The sequence below is a fragment of the Triplophysa rosa genome, linkage group LG1, assembly GCF_024868665.1.
Source record: "Triplophysa rosa linkage group LG1, Trosa_1v2, whole genome shotgun sequence".
Taxonomy (NCBI): domain Eukaryota; kingdom Metazoa; phylum Chordata; class Actinopteri; order Cypriniformes; family Nemacheilidae; genus Triplophysa; species Triplophysa rosa.
In genome coordinates, this window is record NC_079890.1 from 38,886,165 (window position 1) to 38,911,583 (window position 25,419).

Genomic DNA, 25,419 nt, shown 5'->3' on the forward strand with positions numbered 1-25,419 from the left:
AGACTTTGCGCTCTCCTGGCATCTGTCGTCGCTAAGCAACCATGGGCCACGATAGCCGTTGAGACGAGGAGGTATAAACAAAGGATATATGGATTTTATGCACTGAAAATACCTCGCAATAACTCTACTACTAGATTTGGTTATGCTGTGATCATCGGTGTCTCCATTTTCATTGATCTTGTCTATATTGGCTGGTTGGTTCTTGTCACATGACCTGCGGTGCGCTTGCGCCTTTCTGAAAAGTTGACATTTTTTCATCTCGATGTGGCACCGACGCTCCTGAAAAAAAGAGCGCGTCGCACCTCATGTACGTCGCGACCGCGTCAACCCCTATTTCCGCGCGTGGAAAAGACGCGAAATGTGAATCCGGCCTTAAGAAGCAGCTCGTTTGAGAATCATGAGCAGTGATAACGGCAAGTAAACAGTCACTTTTGTTGCAGCTTGAGATGTTAAATACAGAAGAACAAATAATTTACTTAAAAGTCATGTTTACTCAAACGCATTTCCGAATGAATTATCTATCGCAGAGTTTTTTGACCTGAGGGAGGGGTTCAAACAGAACAATCACAGCGCTTGCGGTCCGCGTTGAGTTGACGCGTTGTTACATTTTTGGAGACGTGCGTGCCAGGCTACATAAACTGCTTTTATATTAAAACACTGTTTGCAGGAAACAAGGTAACATTTGGTTTTATCATGTACCAAGCCTACTTTAAACTAGTTAAATATTCTTCTAAATTCGAAACTAACTTTAAACATTTTCCTGGTATAATGTTTATTTAATGAACAAATTATAGATGCTCCTCCAGTGCAACCCAAAAAAGTGTTCTCAATAGCCAGAAGTTTAACAGGTGTCAAGACAAAGCATTCAAACAGCTGAAATCATTCAGACATTATTCAAACCATACACGCCGATTTATGTTCCTGCCAGTGGGTGCTCAAACCTCCACAACACCTACCTGCACAATTAAAGTGCATTAACTACAAAATTAGTTGTTCCAATTATACAGACTTTAAGTATTCCAATTTAGTATACCAAAAGTACAATTGCATGGTATTTTTTTGAAGTACCTACAGTACATATGTAAATAAATGTATTTCAAATAGATTTCCGTATATAGTATTTATTTTTCACTAGGGCAATGTTTAGATTGCTGAAAAAAACATATTTTCAGGTCATATGTGTCACGATTTGTAGGGGGAAGAACCCAAGCGCAGGCAGCGGCAGTGAAGGGGTTAACACACACGCTTTATTAATAACAAAACAAAAGCCCAGGATGGGGGAAAACCAACTAAGAAAAAACAAAACAAAGACTTCCCACGTGGGGGCAAAACGTAAAGACAGGATCAAAAATAAACTAAATGAAAACAATGACACAATGTCTTATAAAACACGGAAGGGTAACAAAGGCAGGGCAAGGTAATACACAAAACTTACAATCCAAAAGCAAGGCAGCAGGAACACGAGCAAACACAGGGATTTATACAAACAGGTAGGCACATAAGTACAACAAACGAGCACAGGACAATGAACATGAGGGCATTTTATAGGGAGACAAACAAAGGATAATTAACAAGGGGCAGGTGTCAGGGATGAAACACTGAAGGGAAGCTAACGAGAGAATGAGGGGCCAATGACGAGGGGCCAATGACGAGACCCAGAGAGAGAGCATGGCAGGTCAAAACAAACAATGTCATGTCTCTCTCTACACTAAACACAAGGGTTCTGTCATGATCCTGCCACTAGACCGGAAAATCATGAACAAGGAGGCAGGACCATGACAGAGCCCCCCCGTAATGAACACCCCCAGGTGTTCACCAAGGGGCCGACTAACGAGACAAGACAGACTGGGACAGTGACAAGATTAAACAAAACATGGCAAACAGAATTAACGGCAGACAAGAAAACACGATAACAGGGTTGGGGTGAGATAATAAAAATAGCAAACATGGGAGGGGGGGTGGGGGAACAAAAGAGTTCAAGGGGGGAAGTCCAAATGGGTTAGGACAGGGTGGGACAGTCTTAGGGGGAGGGGCTCGAGAGCGCGGAGTCCGGGGGGACTTGGTCTGGGCAGGCTTAGCTGCTGGCCGGACACGGCTAGGGGCCGGATTGACTGCCGGCTCAGTCGCCGGCTGGACAGGGCTGAACACCGGCTGGAAGGCCGGCTGGAACACCGGAAGCATCGGACTGGACACCGGAAGCACCGGACTGGACACCGGAAGCACCAGACTGGACACCGGCATCACCGGACTGGACACTGGACTGGATACCGGACTGGACACCGGACTAGACAACGGACTGGATGCCGGCTGCACCGGCAGCACTGGACGGGACGCCGGCTGGGATGCCGGCTGGATCGCCGGCTGCACCGGACAGGACACCGGCTGCACCGGACTGGACACCGGCTGCACCGGACTGGACATTGGACTGGACACTGGACTGGACACCGGCTGGGACGCCGGCTGCACCGGCTGGGCTGGATCCCACGCCCCCCTCCGTTGCCTCTTCTTCTTCAGCCGAGCCACCCGTCTGGTGGTTGGCTGAAGGAAGGAGGTGAAGGGCATGGCTGGCTCGGGGTTGGAGGCCTCCGAAGATGACCCCCAGGATTCTCTCCTCCCTCTCTTGCCACAAAGGCTGGCTGCCTGCTGGGTTCGATAGAAGCTCGTTCGTTTTGTCACGATTTTAGGGAGGAATAACCCAAGCGCAGGCAACGGGAATGAAGGGGTTAATGAAGATATTTATTTAACAAGAGGACAAAACAAAAAACCACGAGGGGGCAAAGCAATAACAACAAAAACAGAGACAAAGACTAACTACACACTAGACTTACCAAACACTAGACAAACTAAACTCAAAACTTACTAGACTAGACTGAGGAATTCACAACAGGACACAGGCATGAAGAACAGGAATGCACATGAGAGGAACGATATACACATCATGGATACACACAGCAAACACAATGACCGAACACAGGACAATGAAAAATGAGGACTATATAAAGGGGAGAAAATCAAGAAGGGACAGGTGCGGGGCATGAACTAAATAACACTGTAACTAAGGAGACGAAAGGGCGGGAACAGAGACGCGACACCGGAGAGAGAGAGAGGACGTGGAAGGCCAACAGGGCCGAAACGTCTCTCTCCACATAAAACAAGGGATCCTGCCGTGATTCTGCCACAAGATCAAGAAAGACATGACAAGATGAGGCAGAATCACGACAATATGTTTATTAGCATGACTGTGACCATGTACAGTATTGCAAAAGCACTTAAAAAGCAAAGAAAAGTACAGATGTGAATCATTAAAATAAACAAGAGTAAATACAATTATTGGGAAATAGAAAAAAATCAGAGTTTTAAAAGAGATCTTATACACTCACAAAATGAAAAGTGAAATTTAATAAAATTCTAATGAATTAAATATGATATAGCAATGACCAATGGCATAGATTTGGGTAGGGACCGTACGGACGTGTATATATCAGGAAACACAAAATTGTCCCTACCAAGGGCAGCGCTAGGGGTGGGCTAAGGGGACTGAAGCCCCAAATGTTTTCAATAAAGCCCCGAATATTGTCATTAGGCTACCATACGAATCACTTTAGGGGCCGTTCGTGTCTTGCACACGGAAGTTCCTTACTTTAAATGTAGATGCGAGGCGAGCAGGCTCAATTAGAGAGCAACTTGGTCCATGTGTCTCTGCTGACCAATTTAATTCATGTCGCCACCGATGTCAAAATCAAACTTACACTCGGTGTTGTATTTCACAATGTCCCTCAGACTATAGTACACAACTAACAATACAAACATAGTGAGAATGATTATAATGCACTTCAGCAAGAACAATAATAGAAATCACTGAATAAACGCAATCAGCATTTACATTAAGCATACAATCAGTTTGTATGTCCATATTAAGAACCTGTAAATAAAACAAGTCAATTTGAGAAAAAAAAATATTTATATATATTGGTTTTACACTGAACTATATATAAATATACTGTATATGTAAGGAATAATTGACGACGGGCCGTTCAATTATCGAAAGTTAATGCACACCCCGAGATGGTAAGCGACGTGGCCGTTACACCTCGGGTGTGCATTAACTTTCGATAATTGAACGGACCGGAGACAATTATTCCGCTTATACCACAGTCACAACACCACACGACGTTGTTCCGATGTTTTATCTCAAGACATTTGTATGGTATTTGTCCCGGAATGCTCTTGCTGGTAGAACTAATTTCTTACGCATCTCATCTGAAGGCGTTGCTTGAGCTGCATATGCAGTTTTCCGAGAGCGAGAGGAAGACAGACAGTGCACGTGCACACGCGTTTGCTTCACTGAGAGTGAAAAGACAAGTATCTATATTTGATTTGTTTTCGTCGTATTTAACACCCCTGTCGTATAAGAAAAGTATTAAGAGAAAAAAGTGACACGGAGGTTTCTGCGCCAGCTGCGGTTCTCTCAGTGGCATAGAAAGCTTCCTGCTGTGTGTTTTAAGTCCCGTTTACCCATTCCACAGACCAATTTAACATGTTGTTGTTGTTATGTTTGTGCTTCGTGTTTTATCTTTAACCCGCTGATTGTGTCATGTAGTTTGCCGTTACCTTTGATATATGCTTTAGTTTTTCATCTGAACAGTCCTGTACAGTGCTCTCGCCATTGTTGTTCAAATGTTCATGCTGTCCATAAATATTAATAGTTATTTCTTCTCAGACAATGGAATTTGCCTGTCACTTTGTCTGTTGTTAAATACATATTCACTGGTGGACAGTAGGCTACATTTAAGTTAAACTGGGCGAAGTGATATGGAACTGTAATGCAGTCAGCAGACCTGGAACACCTTCATAGGTGTGCATTTACCGAAAGTTAATGCATACCCATAGAACGTTTGTCAGCCAATCAGATTGAAGCATTCAACAGCCCCGTGGTATAAATATATATATATACAGTATAGCTCAGTGGAAAACCAATATGTGCTCAGAGTTAACATTCATCTTGGCTCTTTCAAGCTTTAGAATGGAACTGAATAGAGAGTGAGATTTTCAAGCTTCACAAAGTGCAACCATCAATCAAAGAACTGCTCGACACTGCTCCATGGGGTTAATAAAGTCCTTCTGAAGCAAATCGATGTGTTTGTTTAAATGAGACATCCACATTGACAACTTTATCAACTGTATTGTTTAACTTCCGTTCTCCATCGACTACGCATGCACAAGAGGGTGGCGTTCCGGCAAATAATGAAGGCGTTTGAAATGATGAAGGCCGGTGACGGAGACAGCACCGCATAATTTATAAAGGAAGTTAGACAGAAGGCCTTATAACCCCATGGAGCTGTGTCGAGCAGTTCTTTGATTGATGGATGCACTTTGTGAAGCTTTAAAATCTCATACTCTATTCACTCCCATTCTAAAGCTTGGGTGAAAAAATATAAATGGTATTATACTGTAACTCCACCTGTATTCACATGAAAGAAGTCATGTACACCTACACTGTAAAACATTGCTGTAGTTTTGCCAGTAACTTACTGTAAATTCTATTACTACTTAAGGCTAAAATACACTACAAAACGTTTGCTTAGATTTTGCCCAGATTTTCAGTCTGGACTTGTTGCAGAAAGTCTGTGCCGGTCTGCAGATTTGATCAGTTAGTGTGGTTCTATCTGAAACTTTCAAAAAGTCTGCATGTGTATGATGTCTAGTTTAAAAAAAATCTGTTCAGATTTTAAAAGTCTTGTAGTGTATTCCAGCCATTAGAACTACTTTCCTATCAGTACCGTTTTCAAGTTTAGTTAAACTTTACATTAATCAAAATGAAAACACTTTGACTTTTGAGATTCAAAAGCTGGTCTCATTACAGGCTTTAGCACAGCATCACTGCAAAACACGACTGTAATACTGTTCAAAGTAAGTAAGGAAGGAAGGAGGCGGGAACCGGCCAACAATAACAAACTTTTAATCAAATAAACAAACAACAAAACGAAAGTAAAGGGCCGACAGCTACCTCACGGTTAACTGCCGGCCACACAAACATAAATAAAACTTAACATAATGTCCAGGCCTGGTCCTTTCTCGTCATACACTCCTGTCGCTCGTCCTTTTATGCTTCCGATCTCCTCCGTGAGAGATGCGAGACTGGTGCAACGCGCAGCTGACACTCCTTATCACTCGCGTCACCGGCCTCGCACCGTTCCCTCACGACTCTCGTCCTGCCTTCCTCGTTACAATGACATTCTAACTAAGCATTTTTGTCTTGTTTTCCAGTAAAAATATTTAAAACTTCTTAAATTATGATACATTTACATGACAAGAAAAGTGACCTAAGATATTTAGTCTTGTTTTATGAAAGAAAATATAAGAACAAGGTAAGTTTATGTTTAAAACAAAATTAAATCTACAGTAAGTTACTGGCAACCGGCTGCAAAACGTTTTACAGTGTAGGATGCTATGAGGGTGAGTAAATCATGGGCAAATTTGTTTTTGGCTGAATTTTCCCTTTAAACTGAATTGAAAAAGTTCAGGGAAATATTTAAAATATATAAAATATTTTTAGTGGAAACAATGATCAAGCCTGCGCACTTTGCTATTATTGTGGACACTCCTAATTCAAAACATGTTGTTAAAGTGTGTGTACTTGAATCTGTCAGCTCTTGGTTCTTCTTCTTTCTCAGGTAGTTGTGTCCAGGACAGATTAAAATCAGAGATGTGTGATGCCAGAGCAGACTGCAGCTAAAATTCATCAAAGATTTCACTTATACTGTCATTTCTCATTCTCTCATCAACACTCATCTCATATATTTACACACATCAAACACTCTCATATGTCACTTCTCTCTTAAATCATCACATTTACTTTTGTATTTTAAGACTCTTTTTCTCACCTGATGGAGGATTTTGCCGCTCTCAGCAGCTACATCAACACTGGAGGACAATTTCAGTCTCAAAAAGGTTTTTTGTCTATAACGTAAAACTGAAAATACAAATTCAACAATCACGTACTAATAAAAACACTGATACTTAGAGAAAACACTGGTCACCAGAGCAGAATGAAATTTTAGTTTAACACTCTATATTTACATGACTGAAATGTTTTCGCAACAGATGATGATGTTTTTAAAATGACACCGTTCACATGGATCTGTGATAAATGACTAAAAACGCTGAACTATGCATGACAGGCAATAGTATGGGATTACTTTTGTGTCAATAAAAATGAATGCAAACTTAAAAAAAACGAACAAAAATATTCAATGAGAAAGAAAAAAACACTTTGATAATGAAAACAATAAATTCAATTGCAAGAATATGACATGATTTTAAAATTAACTGCTATTTTTCTTAGCAATTTTCCAAGTTTCGTTTTTGTAAATAATAGTTTTGAATTCGCAGCTAGATTTTTCATTTGCGCATCTCAAGTTTTCGTTCGCCTTTCTGGCACAAATCTTACGTTTGGGCGGGATTTATGGCCGCTTTACTCTCATTGGTTGGTGAGCTTTGGATTGACAGCTCCCTGACCAGGAAGTCGATACTGAAGACAGTGCAGCGGATTAAGAGAGCAATCTTCTTGCGGTTTTCTGTTTTGTATTGTTTTAGTGTTTGAACTTAAATTACTTTCTTATTTTGTCAGTATATTAGCAGGGTTGCCAACTTTCACGCACTTAAAAGTAGGACACGCCTCTATCACGCCGTAACAACAAGCCAACGTCGAGTAAAGACAGGATAGCTAGCCATATTCACATGCAACTTTACTTGGGTTTAGAGGCCGTCAAGACAGCCGTCTATAATTTATAATTACAATGATATCAGGAAAACGAGATGCCTAGTGAGTTTTGAGGAGATATACAATAAAGTGTTATGCTTCCAGTCATATTTATAATTTATAGATTATAATCGTGGTGGCATTTTACGTATTGTTTCTATCTTTAAATGTTTGTTTATATTTTATGCTTTTTTTAACCTGTTTTATGTAGGTGTGTAAATACATAATGAAATTGATGTTTGCAAGAGGCAGACTAAATGAATAAAACATTCTAAAGGCCTCTAATTGTGTCACCTTATGAATATGTTTTGTTGTAGCGTTTAAAAAACATAAATGTCATTTGAATGTATTGGTAGTGTTTTATGAGGTGTACTTTCTGTGAATGTAAAGAAAGGGGTATAATACTGTACATTCACCATGAGTTTAAAAAGAAAGATACAGTACTTGACTTATAAGTGGACTTAATTCTTTAAAAGGAGACTGTATGCAAGAGCGACATCATCATCCTCCTCCTCAGCTGGACACAAGTCACCCTCAGGTACATTTATGTAACCGAGATCATAAAATCGCTAAAAGTTTATCTGTACAGTAACTATGCAGCAATGTTTTCATTTAGCACGTTAATTTCTCACAACCCAATAATCTGTAACATGTCTTTATTGGATGTTATAATGCAAGTTGTTCGTTCCTTTTTAAGAAAATAATCTTACAGTCCATAAAATAATACCTGACAGAAAGTATAAAGCACACAATGAACGAACTAAGTAAAGACAGAATTGCTACTGTACAGGAATAAAACTTTTAGCGATTTTCTTTATTATCTGAATTACATTCATTTATCTGAGGCTGAGGAGGACGATGATGAGGAAGACGCTTGGATCCACACCGCGCATGACTTGCCAACTTCAAATACCAATTACTAATATACTTAACTAAATAAGTGAGTAGTTTTAATTTTTATTGACACAAAAGTAATCCCATACAATAGCTGCTGATGTCACTTTGCAAAGAAACAAGTAATACACATGACATCATCCTTTTTACAAATTCACGTTTTTGTAGTTTACACAAACACAGTATCTATTTCAAAAACTTTAAAACCTGCTTTCTACAGTTTGCATTTCTATGGAAGTATTTTAATGCCATTAGTCTTTGAATCAAAAACGCATGTTGAATTACCACTAATCCAAAATAAATCTGTGGTATTACCATTGCTTGCGAGTCTGTAATTCAATATGGTTGTATAGTTAAGCTGTGAATGTTTCAAATTGAAACATTTCACGCACAATTTCACCTTTAAAAAATTCTATAATAAAAATTCACCTTTTAAATTTCATTTAAAATATTCAACTTGTTTTAAAATACAACCTTTAATTTTCGACAGACAATTTTCAGTCCATATTATTTCGGTTTAAAAATTCGCTTCCACAATTTCAGTGGTTCAAATTCGGCTTGAAATACAAAGTTTCACATCCGGGAATCCCAGGAGAAGCAATAGAGCGCCGAATCCACAGATGCATGATCTCTACCTGCTGCCTGACCGCTTCACCAGCAGGTGGTGCAAGTCGCTTCTGACGAAGACCAAAGCAAGAAATGCAGATACTTTTATATGCTGGCCACACAGTCCACTCATCCACTCATCTGCTCAATTAAGTGAAATTATTTGTTCTCATAAATCTCTTCTTATGCATCATCAAGAAAACATTTATTGACGCTTGTACTCCACTGTAAAACTTTGCTGTTTTGCAGCAGGTTTGCCAGTAACTTACTGTAGATTGAATTACTACTTTCCAATTAGTACTGTTTTCCATTACTTTATTCAAAATTAAAACACTTTGACTTTTGAGATTCAAAATGAGCAAGCAGAGACTGGCATTATCATAGCAACACTGCAAAAAATGACATTCTTCCAAAGCATTTTTTCTCTTGTTTTCTGTAAAAATATTGAAAACTTCTTAAATTAGGATACATTTAGATAACAAGAAAAGTGATCAAGATATTTAGGCTTGTTTTATGAAAGAAAATATATAAACTAGGTAGGTTTATGCTTAAAACAAAATTGTACATTAAATCTACAGTAAGTTACTCGCAAACCTGCTGCGAAATTACAGCAAAGTTTTACAGTGTGGCAGTTTAGCTCACCACTCAGCCCTGGAACGGACATGGAGCACGGGGACAATTCCAGGTGGCCTGGAATCAGTGGACTAGTCACACATTTATAATATTAATTTAATCATTGAAATATCCTACCCAATCTCCTAGTACTGCCTATCAATAGTACGAGTTTATGTTTGTATTTGGCTTGCTATTTATACAGTACGCATTCAATACTTTTACATGCAAATGATGCGCACTATTACCCCCTTGGTTAAGATGGTCTGCAGGGCTGGACTAGGACATTAATTTGGCCCTGGCATTTTGGACCAGCTTCAGCCCTCCACCATTTTTGTCGACGGCATACATGTGCGATTCGCAATTGCGTTCGCGTTCCGTGCATACGCGCCAGATTCACGCTTCTAATCCGTCCATCTCTCTGGCCCATGCGTCTGCTTCGGCCCAAAAAGTACATCAGCCCACCGGGAAAATGCCGGGTATGCCCGATGGCCATGCCCGATGGTCTGGGTTAAGTACGAATGTACACGAAAAGTGCGCGCATGCAAAAGGTAAATTCTATGTATAAATAGCTCGCCAAATACAAACATAAAATCGTGCTATTACAGTTTTTTTCAACTGCTTACACACAAAATGTTTACTTATCACACAATTTCTGAAACCTGACACTCAAACACCAGAACCACACACCAAATCGGCAAAACCATACACTAATTCTCGACCTTTGACTCAGTTTTCAGTTTCATAAAACACTTTTTGCAAAACACAACACACAATTTTCTATGTAACACACAAAAATCTTACAGGAAGTATATTGATTTCCTTTTTCAAACACAACCAATCAAAATGCCACACTAATTCGTCAGTGCATCACACTAACTCCTCACATGTGCAAACACACATTGCTTTATTTAACACCAACCAATCATGACTTTAGAAGAGGCCTATAAATAGGCCAAGGGTCAAGTTATAGGTTTTGAACAATGGATGCAAACAATGTAGACAGAGTAAGGGGAGTTGAAGGGAGAGCCAGAGGACGAGGCAGAGTTCGAATTAGAGGACGAGTCGGAAGAAGAGGAGGAAGACGAGGAACAAGAAGTGTGGTCTCGAATGAGATCAGGGCCACAGTCATTGATCATGTGATAAACCACGGTTTACTGTAACAACAAGAGAGGCTGTACAGAGAGTCCAGCCCAATTTGAGTCGATTTACAATGGCAGGTATAATTTGAACCTTTAGAAATGAGAACAGGTATGTAACAATCTACTGTTATGTACACATGATCTAATGTACACAAACAGTAGGCTATAATACATATACAGTATTTTACAGTAGTACCCTTGCATTCATTTACTACGGTGCACTGCATTGGTCACAGTCTGGTGAGGTATCACACTGTACAGCAGTACAGCCAACTGTAAGAAGACATTCTGACCATATTGTATAAAATAGTATATTATGTTACAGTTTATGGCACATACTCACACTGTTCCTGAATCTTCTACAGAGTGGAAAGGCGAAGGTTTCATGTTCACTGAAGAGCAAGAGACGGCTATCGTGAATTTGGTTTTGGCCAATAATGCTTTTAGAATTCGTGAAATATACGCAACCATATGCTTAATGATGCCACAATTTTTGCAAACATAAATGCTGTGAGTCCCTCAACAATACATCGTGTCCTCCAGAATTTTTGTTCCATACCGTGTACAGTAATACTGTATTCACAACCAGCAAAAACATAAATAAACACAAGAAATAAAAAGTTTGGCTTTTGTTTTTACAGTGAATTTTAAACATCTCTCTGCCAATTTCTTTCAATCATGTACAGAAATGTACAGAGGAGCTCATGAACTAAGAGCTTTAGGTTTTGAATAACTGTGTGTACATGATATATCCCAAAATATAACATTACGGTAAAAGTGTTTGCAACAGAAGACAAATGTTTGCTTTTGAAATGTGTTTGTGATATTTTTAATGTAGTGCTTCATTTTGAAAGAGATGTGAGGCATTTTGCATTTTGTGTGTGCAATTCTTGGATTTGGGTGTAAAGTTTTGAAAAAAAGAGGCAGCTTTTTGAAAATGTGTGTAAGCAGTTGAAAAAAACTGTAATAAGCACTATCTTAAGTCATCAAATAATGGTTTAAGTTTCGGGGATGAGAAAAATGTAATTTGTAACAGTGAATTATTGAACCATACTGTGTATTGAGTTTTTAATATAAAATAAATTTGCATGAAGCTATTTTAATGACGCATACAATGGTATGGTCATAAATGTGTCAGAAAACAAAACAACAAGATTTTAAAGCATTACATTAGTTACATAACACCAACACAATAAACTTAACATTGAAATTCAGATAAAACATTTTATTTTGGTATAAAACTAAGCAGGAAAAAGAGCAATACATTTACATTTTTAGACGAATTGACAAATAAAAATAAGCAAACTGAAATAGTACCTAGTGCAAACAGATGTTAGAACAAGCCATAAACTATTTTTTTATCAGAATGTAAAATAAATAATCTACACACTATAAATAATAATTTCTTAAAAACGTAATTGTAAAATATTTTGTAAATGTAGGATATAAATGTAACTTAAACAAACGCATAACTACACCACTTAAAAGAGAACTATCAATGAAAATAATAAGGCATACAGCTTTTCATCTGAAACCTCTGAGGTCAGAATGCAAACAAAATAAATATAGCCAATATTATATTAAGGAATAAATTACAAAAACAAGCTGAAATACTGCAACAACATAACAACTCGCGTCATTGTTTTTCCTTCAATGTTAGTTCTTCTGGTAATATGTAAGAAATACGTCGGGACATCCTAACTTTCTTATTGTGCCATTTAATGCTTTGTGTTCATATTCAGGGCTCTTCTGATTTCTGTATAGCCTAGGCTTTGTTAAAAAGATGTAGGCTATGCAAATTTTAGCCATTTGGTCTGAATAGATTAAGCAACATTTAGCATTTTAGCACGGTACACCGGCCAATGAGACGATGCATGCTGATGGCGTGGCGTGGTCCGTGGACGCGAAAGGGTTAAGCAGGCAGATCTTACAAGCTTATAGCGTTTTTGTTCCACCATGCCACCATGGCAATGTTGTGGATATTCAGAAAAATGTTCGCTTCTCATTCAGTCAGCATAAGTTCATTTAACTGAACTGTAGACATACGTTTCAGACACTTACATTTCGTGCTTTCTCCGTCAAAGCAAATCCTTAAATGAGTATGGTTTCAGCATATCTAGACTTCTGTCATTTCAAATTCATAAATTTAACAATATGTTGACTTATTATGTAAGCATATAGATGATAAATGATTATACTAAATTGTAAAATTTTGTTTTATATGTTATATTAGTATCGGGTAAGCTACACTTAAAATGAAAGTATATAGCCTAATATAAAAGTATAATGCAAAATACAATGCGCCAAACATCAACAGAACTATGTATATATATTGCCAGTGAGCACTCATTGTTTTCTGACCAGTAATTAAATACATTTTTCCACTGCTCAGCCATGAAAGACTTGTGTTGAAGTGTATGTTAGAGGTCCTCGGTCCCAGTGGTTTCAGGTCTAACACTTTGACATTGGGCACGGGTCGAGTCCGATATGGCATCGGTTCTATAGCCTAATTTAAAATGATTGTGCTTTTACCAAATCGACCCGAAAAGACACAAATTAAATCAATCTTATGGTTAGGTAAACAACATATATTTGTTACGCCAAACTTAAGACATAATTAGGTTAATTAGGTTTAGAGTGAGTGAGTGAAATTTTGTCACTTCATGAACAGACAGCAACTCAAGCACTTTAGCGTGTAGTCATACATGCATGTCCGTGTGAGGCACATTATTGTGAAAGTTTGTATCTTTGCACTTAGAAAACCATCTTACAGCTGTTAGATCCATAACGCCGTGAGGTCTCGCTTGGCTGCAGGCTCTACACAACGTTTCAGGTCTTGTCGGGTTCTAAAGAAAGCTGTCTGTTTTATCTGGCCTGCGCGTGGCTAAAAGATTCGTTTCTGTCTCGTATCAAAATAAAAAACGACAAACGTCTCCACAATTGCACAACAGCCAGCATTTTCTGAGTGTCGCAATTTAAAACAAGATCATGTGACGAAAATAAAAAGAAAGCTTGTAGAAATTGCTGCTACAATATACACTATAAACAGATGCACATAGTTGGAGAGTCCGCGTTAAAATCAGAGCGGCTGTCAATAAGCTGCTGAGATCACAGCTATTTGACTGCTATAAATACAAATAAATGTCCTATAAATGCTGATGATGAATAAGATTTATGTGAACATGATGTGCTGAATGAAAAAAAAACTTAATTCCTTCAAGCCAGAGCAGGAGGGCAGTCAAAGTCTGAGCATAATAGGCCTATAGTGTCCGTCTGTGTGGACTGCTGGCAGTGCAAGCGTCAGTAACATTTCTGAAAATGATGATGATGCATAAGAAGAGATTTATGAGAACAAATAATTTCACTTAATTGAGCAGATGAGTGGATGAGTGGACTGTGTGGCCAGCATATAAAAGTATCTGCATTTCTTGCTTTGGTCTTCGTCAGAAGCGACTTGCACCACCTGCTGGTGAAGCGGTCAGGCAGCAGGTAGAGATCATGCATCTGTGGATTCGGCGCTCTATTGCTTCTCCTGGGATTCCCGGATGTGAAACTTTGTATTTCAAGCCGAATTTGAACCACTGAATTTGTGGAAGCGAATTTTTAAACCGAAATAATATGGACTGAAAATTGTCTGTCGAAAATTAAAGGTTGTATTCTAAAACAAGTTGAATTTTTTAAGTGAAATTTAAAAGGCGAATTTTGATTATTGAACTTTTTAACGGTGAAATTTGAAATATTCACAGCTTAAATATACAACCATATTGAATTGCAGACTCTAAAAATGCAAGCACTGGTAATGCAACAGATTTATTTTTGATTAGTGGTAATTCAACATGCTTTTACGCTTCAAAGACTAATGGCATTAAAATACTTCCATACATTTCAGTCACTGCTCTCATGTCAATGAACAACCAAAACTCAAAAAAAGCTTTCTGTTTTAAGTTGAAAACGGTGTTGAGCCTGAATGTATTTGTGTAGTGGAGCAGCTGTGATTGAAATTAATAAAAAAACTGATGATTTTCTTCAGGAGCTTCTTAACCAATCACTCATACTGACTTCAGTCTCATTCATACATTCACATCAACTCATATCAACACACATTCACAACACAGTGCAATTGACAAATATACACACTAAAATAAACAGCATGAATAAAATAAACACAATATCAACAAAATGTCTTGAAAATATTGATGAATTACCCAACAAAAAGACTCAAATCATTCATTATACTAAATATTTACAAGTACAATTTTAAATGCACCAGCTCTACCAAACAGTACATTTTAAAGACATTACCTCCATAGACCTCCACTTCACACAGAGTGAGATGAGATGTACGTCCAGGCATGATCACATTCACATAACGTCCCTCCATCCCATGACACGAGTAACTGATGGTTTGACCAGGTAGAGGATCAGAAGTCACAGCACATCTAGAGAGAGAGAATCAATGAATCTCTACAGAGGTGTTTAATCAATCAATCTATGAAAAGTGTTGAAGTGATTTCATGAGTAACTTTACATGGGATTGTTGTTTCCATTGTTGTCCAGTGAGTTTCCAATACGAATCTCTGCTCCGTTGGTTTGTTCCAAATGTTCGTCTGGTCTAGCAGTGATGATCACTGTACCGATGTCATAATAATCCAAGAGATCCAGCCTCCACCATGGGTCACTCTCAGATGTTGTAGCAGAGCAATATGTAACATCATCTGGGTCTGGTCCATATCTGACACCATCTATGGCATGTTGAGGTAGCCAGGTGAGATATGTGGATGACTGTGTCACTGTTCCTTTAAATGCTAAATTCTCTATAAATATATATTCAAAAACAGTTGATCAGTCCGTCTGTAGATATATATAAAGTCATGACAACATTAGAAGATGAATAGGAGGACTTTATCATTGTCTGTTTCAACATAAGTGTTCTATCAGTTTGATTCATTGCTTTTTCATTTGACACAACACACATAAACCACAGACTCACAGCTGAAAAACTTTTCACTTCACATTGAAATATCTGTCTGATCCTTTATAACTCATCTAAGTTTCATGTCAACTATTAGATAACAAGAACGTTTCACTTGAAAGTTTGCAACACAAATATTTTTTTGATTCATGTCTTAGATTATAACTTTCATGAATATTCATTAAAATAAACTGATCCAAAAAATCTATATTGTAAAATGAATTCAATAATAATGCATGCTGGTGTAAGTATCTGCACAAATCTGAAAACATTCCTGATATTTCCAGTGGAAGCTCTTGAAAGACTGAGCGTCTAGATGAGACGAAAAATTTGATGAAAAACACAAACATACCAGAATGAAGCATTAGAGAACACATTCCCATGAGAATTAAACTGTCAGCTAACCACAAACTTACAACAATGAATAAACAATAAAAACAATCATTTTGATCATTCTACATGTGAAGACTCAAAAGAATTAATTACCTGCTAAACTACCTGGAATACAAAGACCTGTTGAACAAAACAAGAATTTTACACTTATATCTGAAAATCAATTACATTAAGATTAATACAAAGCTGTTTCTTTAATTCTAAAGATTTAAAGATTTAAAGATTTGCATGAAGAATGACTGACAGCATGTATGATGTTGAGATGATGATGTGAGGTGTACTCACCAGAGAGTAAGATCAGATGAATGAGTTTGTCCATGTCTCTGCTGAACAAAAGGAATATGAGAAAGGAGAAGAGAAGAGAATTGAGTTTCTTCTGGGTTATGAGCAGAACTTACACATGAAGATTTCACTCCTCTCTTCTTCACTCTTCTAGCAATACATCAACACATCCATCTGGACATTTGACTGTCACTCTCTCCACCCTCATGATGACGTCACCACTGAATAGAACAGCACTGGACCTCTAAAAACTCAAGTCTTATTCACAAATAAAATCTGGTGTCACGGAAATGAGGATCTTACTTGTTTTGGTACCTGGAAAGATTCATTTTCAAGCTTTGCTGGATTGATTTCGATCATGAACACAAGTCAATGAAAGACTGACAGAATGCTTTATTTCTTCAACACATTTCTTCTGAACTCACAGCAGTGTTTTCTCTTCCTGATAATCACTCGCATCATGTTTTGTGTTATTGGTACAGTAAAAAAAAAACATTGTGCAAAAAGAGTGTAGAAGTCACATTAAATAGAGAGTTAATCAACATAACAAAATGTGTCAAAGACATCCCAGTTCAGTCTTTAATGGCCATTGAATGCATTCTTGTGAGGCAGCTGGATTTTGATGATGTTGTGGAAATCATGAAAGATACCTCTCTTAAAACCAACTTTTTTTATTAAAGGTATACTTCACCCAAAAATGAAAATTCTGTCAACATTTACTCACCTTCGAGTTGTTTCAAATCTGTATAAATGTCTTTGTTCTGATGAACACAGAGAAAGATATTTGGAAGAATGCTTATAACCTGACAGACTTTGCCCCCCATTGACTCCCATAGTAGGAAAAAAACAATGGTAGTCAAAAGTGCCCCAGAACTGTTCGCTGTCCTACATTCTTCAAAATATCTTCTTTTGTGTTCAACAGAACAAAAAAAAGATAAAGTAATTTTTCCTGCTATGGGAGTCAACGGGGGGCAAAATCTAAATGTCTCATAACAAAAACACTTCCAAATGAAGGACAGTGAACAAAGACTATTAAAATTTAAGGTCTTTGCACATACAGTTTTTTCGTATTTAGCGCTTGTTTGTACGGTGTCTCTGAATTGTCAAAACGCCTCTCAAAATGCTTGTAACGGATGCGAAAAACGCAGAAAATCTAATCCAGTCCGAATTTTTTTATGACGGACGAAAATATCGGAGGTAGTGTGTACAGTAGATGTGATTGACACAACATGAGGTCGTATTTATTTTTTAACATGCGGAAATTTCGGACGCAAATTTCTGACTCAGTGTGCAATGGCCTTTAGACATGGGTCATTAATTGTTCAGTCTTTCAGGAACTCAGGGCTGTTTTGTTAAGGACTGCTTTGTTTGAAACTCATTTGTTAAGCAAACAAATTTAAATTCAGCCTATATTTGTGCATGAACAAAAAAGGAAAATGTGTTGCATCTCTGTGTTGCTCTACCCTGCATACAGACAGATCCTCAAGAAAGCCTTCTCAGCTAATCAAACTGTTAAAGTGTGGTCCGCTGCATCTGATGCGTTGCTTCTAGACTGCTTTCAAACTACTAGCTGGGAGGTGTTTAAGAATGCCGCTATGCGTACGGACAGTACTGTTGACCTGGATGATTACACATGTAACAACCTATATTAGCACCTGCATTGACAAAATTGTGCTTACCAAGAGTATACGTATGTACCCTGTAGGGTATGGTCGGATCAAAGTTGACCATCTGTGATCGTAAAACACAGTAACCTCTCAGCAGGACTACGGCCAGGCACCAACAAGTTTGGCCAAATGTCCTATTCTCAACACCTTCATCACTGACCAGGACAGATTCGGATACTCTCCCCTAGACTTCAAAGGAGGTTCTTGGGGGAGGACAGGACTGTTCACCAAAGTGAGAAAAGCCATGTGGCCCCCAGGGACTGAGAGCCTCAAATTCTTCCAAAAGATTCTCTCTTTCTCTTTCCTTAGCCACAAAAGACTGGTTTAAAGTGTATACACATGAATCTCCACATTGTATGCTTGCCTCTATGTTATTCTCCTTCACCTATAACCTCAAAGGCATATGTGCTTAGTGCTATTCTGTGTATATTTACATTCTTGTCCAAACTACAGGTCAATGTAAACGTAACCCCTTCATGTTTCATATCTACGTGTTTCCCTTTTCATGTCTTAGAATATGGTGTATAGCACAGTAATGTATTTTATACCATACTCATTTTATTCTATTCTAAGTCTATTCCTGCTCCAAACTACCAGTTGACCATAAATGCAAATGAGTGAGTGTGCCGGACAAAGAAACATGTTTTCGCGCCCAAAACTATCTCATCACATTGGATCGCCCACCTTGGAGGGGCGTGACGCCCTCTGTGTTAAAACATCTGAACACGCAGGAAAGCTTGCTCTTTTGTGTATGTTCGTTCGCTGGTGTGTGTTCGCGCTCGTGCGCGTTCGCGCGCTTGTGTTCTTTCAACCTCTTGAGACCTGTCTCTCCTCGGAGACAGCTTCTTCCGGCAGTTTGCTTCAGCTAAATCCGACGGACTCACGGCTTGCGCTGAACACACCAGGACCTTTTGATACGCGTGCCAGCACGTGTCCCGAGAAACAAAGAAGCCAATGCAAGTATCTGAACTATTGCTAACTAGTTGTGTATAAGCTTTGCCCCTTTTAAATAAGGAGATTGTCCTCGATGGTTCGTGCAGATGTGAATAGCTGATTTAATACTGCCATTTTCTTTGCTTTATCTATTTCTTTCATTCTCTACTGTTTTTCGTTTTTATTTTTGTTTGTTAATGTTTGGTTTGTGTTAGCTAGTTGATTTTAGTTCCCCCGTAGTGTAGATAAATAAACCGCATGTGTATCCACGCTCGAACTGTTTCGGTGTTTATTTATCACATATCAACATCACTTAAACTGCTTGATTTCGTTAAGATTTCTGAAGTGGTACTGTACTACAGTAAGAATATTGTTTTTCCAGGCCAGGGGAGTAATATTTCTTAGAGTTAATACACGACCTGCTGATCACTCGGTGGACGAGTGTATTTAGTTTGTCGCTGTTATTAGCTCTGCTGCATCAGGTAAAGTGTATAAAATAATTAATGGTTAATCACCATTAATTATTTGTAGGTTACTGTGTTTAAACTCATAGTTTCCCCGAAATACACTACAACCCAAACCAGAGGCAAACCGTGAAGTTCGCTCCTCGCTGCATGCACGCTCTTCTGCATTTGTTTCGGGCAATGCCGGTGACTACAAGAAGGCCAAATATGATCTTCAACGGTCATTAGGAATGATTACAGACTGATACTGGAGTGTCACTTTACCTCTGCTGACACCCGACGCATGTGAGATTACAGAACAACACAGACTAGCAAAGCAAAAGCCGGTGTACGTTCACTGACAGCTGCTTCATTCCTGATAAATTCAATGAATTCTTTGCACGCTTTGAGGTTCTTATGACCGAACCACCAGAATCGCTCATACTGTACATCCATCAATCTTCATATCATTTGCAATGGTAAAAAAAATTCTTGAGAATCAACCCAAGGAAATCGGCTGGCCCAAATAGCAGGTGCTCAAAACATGCTCATCTGTATTTGCTGACAGCTTTGACATATTTAACGCATCAATTACTCAAGCCTCAATTCCCACATGCTTGAAGAGCACCACCATCTCACCAGTGCCTAAAAACAGACTTCCGGCCTGTTGCACTGACACCAATAGTGATGGAGTGTTTCGTGCGAATCATCAGGAGTCGCATCCAGACTTTCATTCCAGAGACCTTGGATCCTCTTCAGTATGCATATAGACCGAATAGGTCAACAGAGGATGCTATCAACATCACAATCTTCACTGCCCTCTCACACCTGGAGAACAAGGACAGCTATGTTTGAATGATATTTATACATTACAGCTCAGCATTCAACACAGCGATTCCAACTAAACTCATTAATTTGTTGCACACCCTTGCCGTACCACCCACCCTCTGCTACTGGGTCCTGGACTTTCTAACGGGCAGACCACAAACTGTTAGGATTGGGAATCACACCTGCAGGACTATAATCATAAACACAGGAACTCCACAGGGCTGCATGTTAAGCCCCATGCTCATGATTTTTGTGTATTGTGCTCTTTTTTATTGTGTACTTAAGTTGTGTACTTCTACAATTACTTTTAGTGTTATCTTGTATATTGCATTTTTGTGTATTGTACTGACTGTGTCTTGGGCTGCTCGAATGCGCACAGAATAAGAATTTCACTGTATAGTGCAACCGAGTGTACCTTGCACACGTGACAATAAACTCTTGAATCTTGCATTTTTTTAGTATTTATCATAATTTACATTTACATTTAGTCATTTAGTAGACGCTTTTATCCAAAGCGACTTACAAAGAGTTTAAGGAGCAATAAGCAATATGTCATACAGGAGCAATAGTGCAATAGGTGCCAATACAAAGTTACTAGTTTTAACAAAAGCTAGACCACTACCTGTTGAGAGAAAGCGAGAGGGTTAGTGTTTTTTTTTTTTCATTTGTCTGTCAAGTATTCACAGAAGAGGTGGGTTTTAAGTAGTTTTTTGAATGTTGTGAGAGATGTGGTTGACTGGACCGAATTAGGAAGAATGTTCCACCAGGAAGGAGTTGTGAATGAGAATGAGCGGGAAAGCGATTTACTGCCCTTATGGGAAGACAGTACAAGACGACGCTGGTTTGCTGAACGCAGGGATCTTGATGGGGTGTAGGAGTGTAGGAGGGTGTGAAAGTATGTCGGTGCAGATCCAGTGATAGTCCTGTAGGCAAGCATTAGTGACTTGAATCTGATACGGGCTTCAACCGGTAGCCAGTGGAGGGAGATGAAAAGGGGCGTCACATGAGCCCTTTTGGGCTGTTGGAAGACGAGGCGTGCTGCTGCGTTCTGAACCAGCTGGAGCGGTTTGATAGCCTTTGCAGGAAGACCAGCAAGGAGAGCATTGCAGTAGTCCAACCTTGAGATTACCAGGGCCTGGACAAGGAGTTGTGCCGCATGCTCAGTGAGATAGGGTCTAACCTTTCTAATGTTGAATAAGGCATATCGGCATGACCGCGTTGTCTTTGCAATGTGATCATTGAAGGACAGCTGTTCATCAAATATGACTCCGAGGTTCCTGGCTGTTTTGGAAGGAGTGATTGTGGTATTGCCAAGTTGGATGGTGAGATCGTGTTGCACCGTGGGGTGTGCCGGAAACACGAGTAGTTCTGTCTTGGCAGGGTTCAGCTGGAGGTGATGCTCTTTCATCCAAGCCGAGATGTCCTCTAGGCAGGCAGTAATGCGAGCTGCTACAGTGGTATCGTCTGGGTGAAACGAGATGTAGATCTGGGTGTCGTCAGCATAACAGTGATAGGAGAAGCCGTGTGCCCGTATGATGGGTCCCAAGGATGTCGTGTAGATGGAAAAAAGCAGCGGTCCAAGCACCGATCCCTGAGGGACCCCAGTGATCATGTGGTGAGCAGTGGACAGCGAGCCCCTCCATGACACCCTGAAGGATCTGCTGGAGAGGTAGGATTTGAACCAGCGGAGAGGAGCGCCTGAGATTCCTAGAGATGACAGGGTTGCTAGCAGTATCTGGTGATTGACAGTGTCAAACGCTGCAGATAGGTCTAGCAGAATCAGGACCGAGGATTTAGATTCCGCCTTGGCTAGCCGCAGTGCTTCTGTGACCGATAGCAGTGCAGTCTCAGTGGAGTGGTTTGTTTTGAAGCCAGACTGCTTGTCATCCAGTAGTTTGTTCTGGGATAGGTAGGACGACACCTGGTTGAAAGCTGCCCTTTCAAGTGTTTTTGCAATAAATGGGAGGAGAGAGACAGGTCTGTAACTGTCGGTAGTAGAGGGGTCCAATGTGGGTTTCTTCAGTAGGGGTGTGACCTGGGCCTGTTTGAATGTGGATGGAAAGGTGCCGGTGAGCAGGGAGGTGTTGATGATGTGTGTGAGTGCAGGTGCGAGTGTGCTGGATGTGGCCTGAAGGAGATGGGAGGGTATTGGGTCAAGGGGACAGGTGGTGGGGTGGCTGGAGAGAAGTCTGGTGACTTCAGTGTCAGTCAGTGGGGTGAAAGAGGAGAGTTCAATGTTTGAAGTGAGGGAGGTGTGTACCGAGGTCTGAGGTGCTAAGAATTGTTCGCTGATGGATGATGTTTTCTCAGTGAAAAATACAGCGAAGTCCTCTGCGGTCAAAGATGAAGTGGGTGGGGGAGGAGGGGGGCAAAGAAGAGAGTTAAACGTCTTGAAAAGCTGCAGAGTGTTAGGCGCATTGCTTACCTTGGTGGTATAGAAAGACGTTTTAGCTGTGGTAACACTAGCAGAGAAGGAGGACAGTAGTGACTGGTAGTCCCCTAGGTCAGCAGGATTCTTGGTCTTGCGCCATTTCCTTTCAGCAGCCCTGAGTGTACTCCGTTGTTCACGGAGGATGTCAGACAGCCAGGGGCAGGAGGGGGTGGCGCGGGCTGGTCTGGAGGACAGAGGACAAAGGTTATCTAGACAGGATGTAAGTGTTGAGCATAAGGTGTCGGTGGCGGTGTCAGCATCTAGAGATGCAAAGTTGGAGGGAAGAGAGGATGTGACTTTAGCAGAGAGGGTGCTAGGAGAGAGAGAGCGGAGGTTCCGTCTAAAATAAACGGGTGGTGGTGTTGGTGTAGTGCATATAGGAAGGAGTATGTTGAAAGTGATGAAGAAGTGGTCAGAAATGTGAAGAGGTGTGACTTGAATGTTATCTGTGGTGGAGTTACGGGTGTAGATGAGATCAAGCTGGTTTCCTGATCTGTGAGTACAGGCTGTGGCGAGGCGCGTGAGGTCGAACGAGGCGGTGAGGGTGTGGAAGTCAGAGGCATAGGGTTTCTCTAGGTGGATGTTGAAGTCCCCGAAGACTACAAGAGGGCCGCTATCCTCCGGGAATGATGAGAGCAACACATCTAACTCTTCAATGAAGTTGTGAAGAGGACCTGGGGGGCGGTAAACTACAACAACACTGAGCTGAGTGGGAAAAGTGATATTAACAGCATGGTATTCAAATGAATGGTTGTTGCATAGGGAAGATAGTGGGGAATATTTCCAATTATTGTTGATAAGCAAACCTGTGCCTCCTCCTCTTCCGGTTTGGCGGGGAGAGTGAGAGAAGGAGTAGTTTGTGGAGAGAGCAGCGGGTGTGGCTGAGTCTTCAGGACGAATCCATGTCTCAGTAAGACCAAGAATGTGAATGTCAGACTGGCTGGCAAACGCATGGATGAAGTCAGTCTTGTTCACAGCTGACTGGCAGTTCCAGAGACCCATAGAGAGAGACAGAGGTGTAGAAGGGGATGTGTGAATGGGACGCGCGTGAAAGTGAGCGCGTCGTGCCTTGCGTCTTGGGTGAGAACGCTGTATGCGGTGGAGTACAGGAATAAACTTGAAACACATGGTGTTAGTATAGACGTAAATAAAACAAAGCTTATGTTAAATATAGTGATGTGCCTTGCTGGTGTCTTTGCTCGGTGGAGTCGCGCAGGTAGAGTCGCAGGTCTTTACACTCGTCGGTCTTCACACGAGGAGGGCTGACGCTACCGCTGACGCTTACCGCCCCAGCGCAGAGGCACTGCTTAAGTAAGTGTTGAGATTAGCGCGAACAGAATACAGCTGGAACACGCCTTCTCGATTAGCAAAACAAAGCCTGAACGACTTGAATGGGCCACGGATCAAACAGCAAACAAACTTGCTCCGTGCGTTTTAAGTGCAAAATTATAATGTCAAGCCGTAACGAGCGGCTAACGGCAATTAATTTAATGTGACTTCAGTAGCAACGGAACAAAAACGCTAACACCTTAGGAATCAGTCAACGACTAATGAATAATTAAATAAACAAGCTCAAATAATCTTAACTAACAACAGGCAACAGTCCAGTTCAACAGTTAAAACAGCTTAACAGGGTAAATAGCAGACTCATGCACTACCGCAGACTTGTGATGATATTCGCTAATATGACACATTATGTTTAAATGTGCAACATCGCATTATTTGGATGAGGATTTCTTCAAGTTAAATTCATTAACACCTCACCAATCCTTGGAATATGGCTACATTAAAGGCGGGGTAACCGATTCCGGGCCGAGTACCAAAACAACCTTGTAGCCAATCAGCAGTAAGGTGCACAGTGCACAGGACGGACATTAGCCCAGCCGAGCGCTGACGAAAGCGAAAGATGGGGGTAGGGGTGTGTTTGTTTTGGTGATTTGGATAAAAATACTGACACATCATCGAAGTACTATAGTGTTTATCCACATCACAGCCTATGAGGTTGAAAAGATACAGATTTTTACTCAAATTACCAGCTTTGTAGGATTAAACTAACATAATCTTTGATGATCTGTAACACACAAGTCTTACAGAAAGTTAATTAGCTTTGTCTGTCATGCCTCTTTGATTATAAATACAATACACATGCATTCTGTTTCCCTCTAATAAAAATGAAATTTACATGTGGAATTCAAAGTAAAAGCCATCCTCAATTTATTAAAATACTTAAAGTCCGGGTAAAGAAATATAAAATATGTGTTCTGAGTTTGTCACACCATATAAAAATGTGTTATTAACCACTCCGACAAATATGAATGATTAAAAAACCTGCTAAGTAAAATAAGTTATCAAAATCTTGAAAAAAAGCAGTGCTCTCTTCTCTCAAATGCTGAGAGTGTGTCTGCTGTGTGAGACCCTGATTCCTCCGTCCTCACTCACGTCTTTTCCTCGCTT

At 40.0% G+C, this 25,419-nt stretch overlaps 1 protein-coding gene across 1 annotated transcript in view; it reads right to left on the reverse strand.

Annotated features, from left to right (window-relative positions):
• Positions 1 to 5,119: 5,119 nt before the first annotated feature.
• Positions 5,120 to 25,419, reverse strand: part of LOC130556765 (fucolectin-1-like) — a 38,161-nt gene continuing 17,861 nt past the window's right edge. The window contains exons 2-7 of the mRNA XM_057338084.1: positions 16,667 to 16,707; positions 16,475 to 16,501; positions 15,545 to 15,830; positions 15,319 to 15,455; positions 6,885 to 6,973; positions 5,120 to 6,732 (exon numbers count right to left, since the gene is read on the reverse strand). Coding sequence (XP_057194067.1) covers positions 6,610 to 6,732; positions 6,885 to 6,973; positions 15,319 to 15,455; positions 15,545 to 15,830; positions 16,475 to 16,501; positions 16,667 to 16,707 — 703 coding nt within the window. The 3' untranslated portion in view covers positions 5,120 to 6,609. The remainder of the gene's footprint in view (positions 6,733 to 6,884; positions 6,974 to 15,318; positions 15,456 to 15,544; positions 15,831 to 16,474; positions 16,502 to 16,666; positions 16,708 to 25,419) is intronic.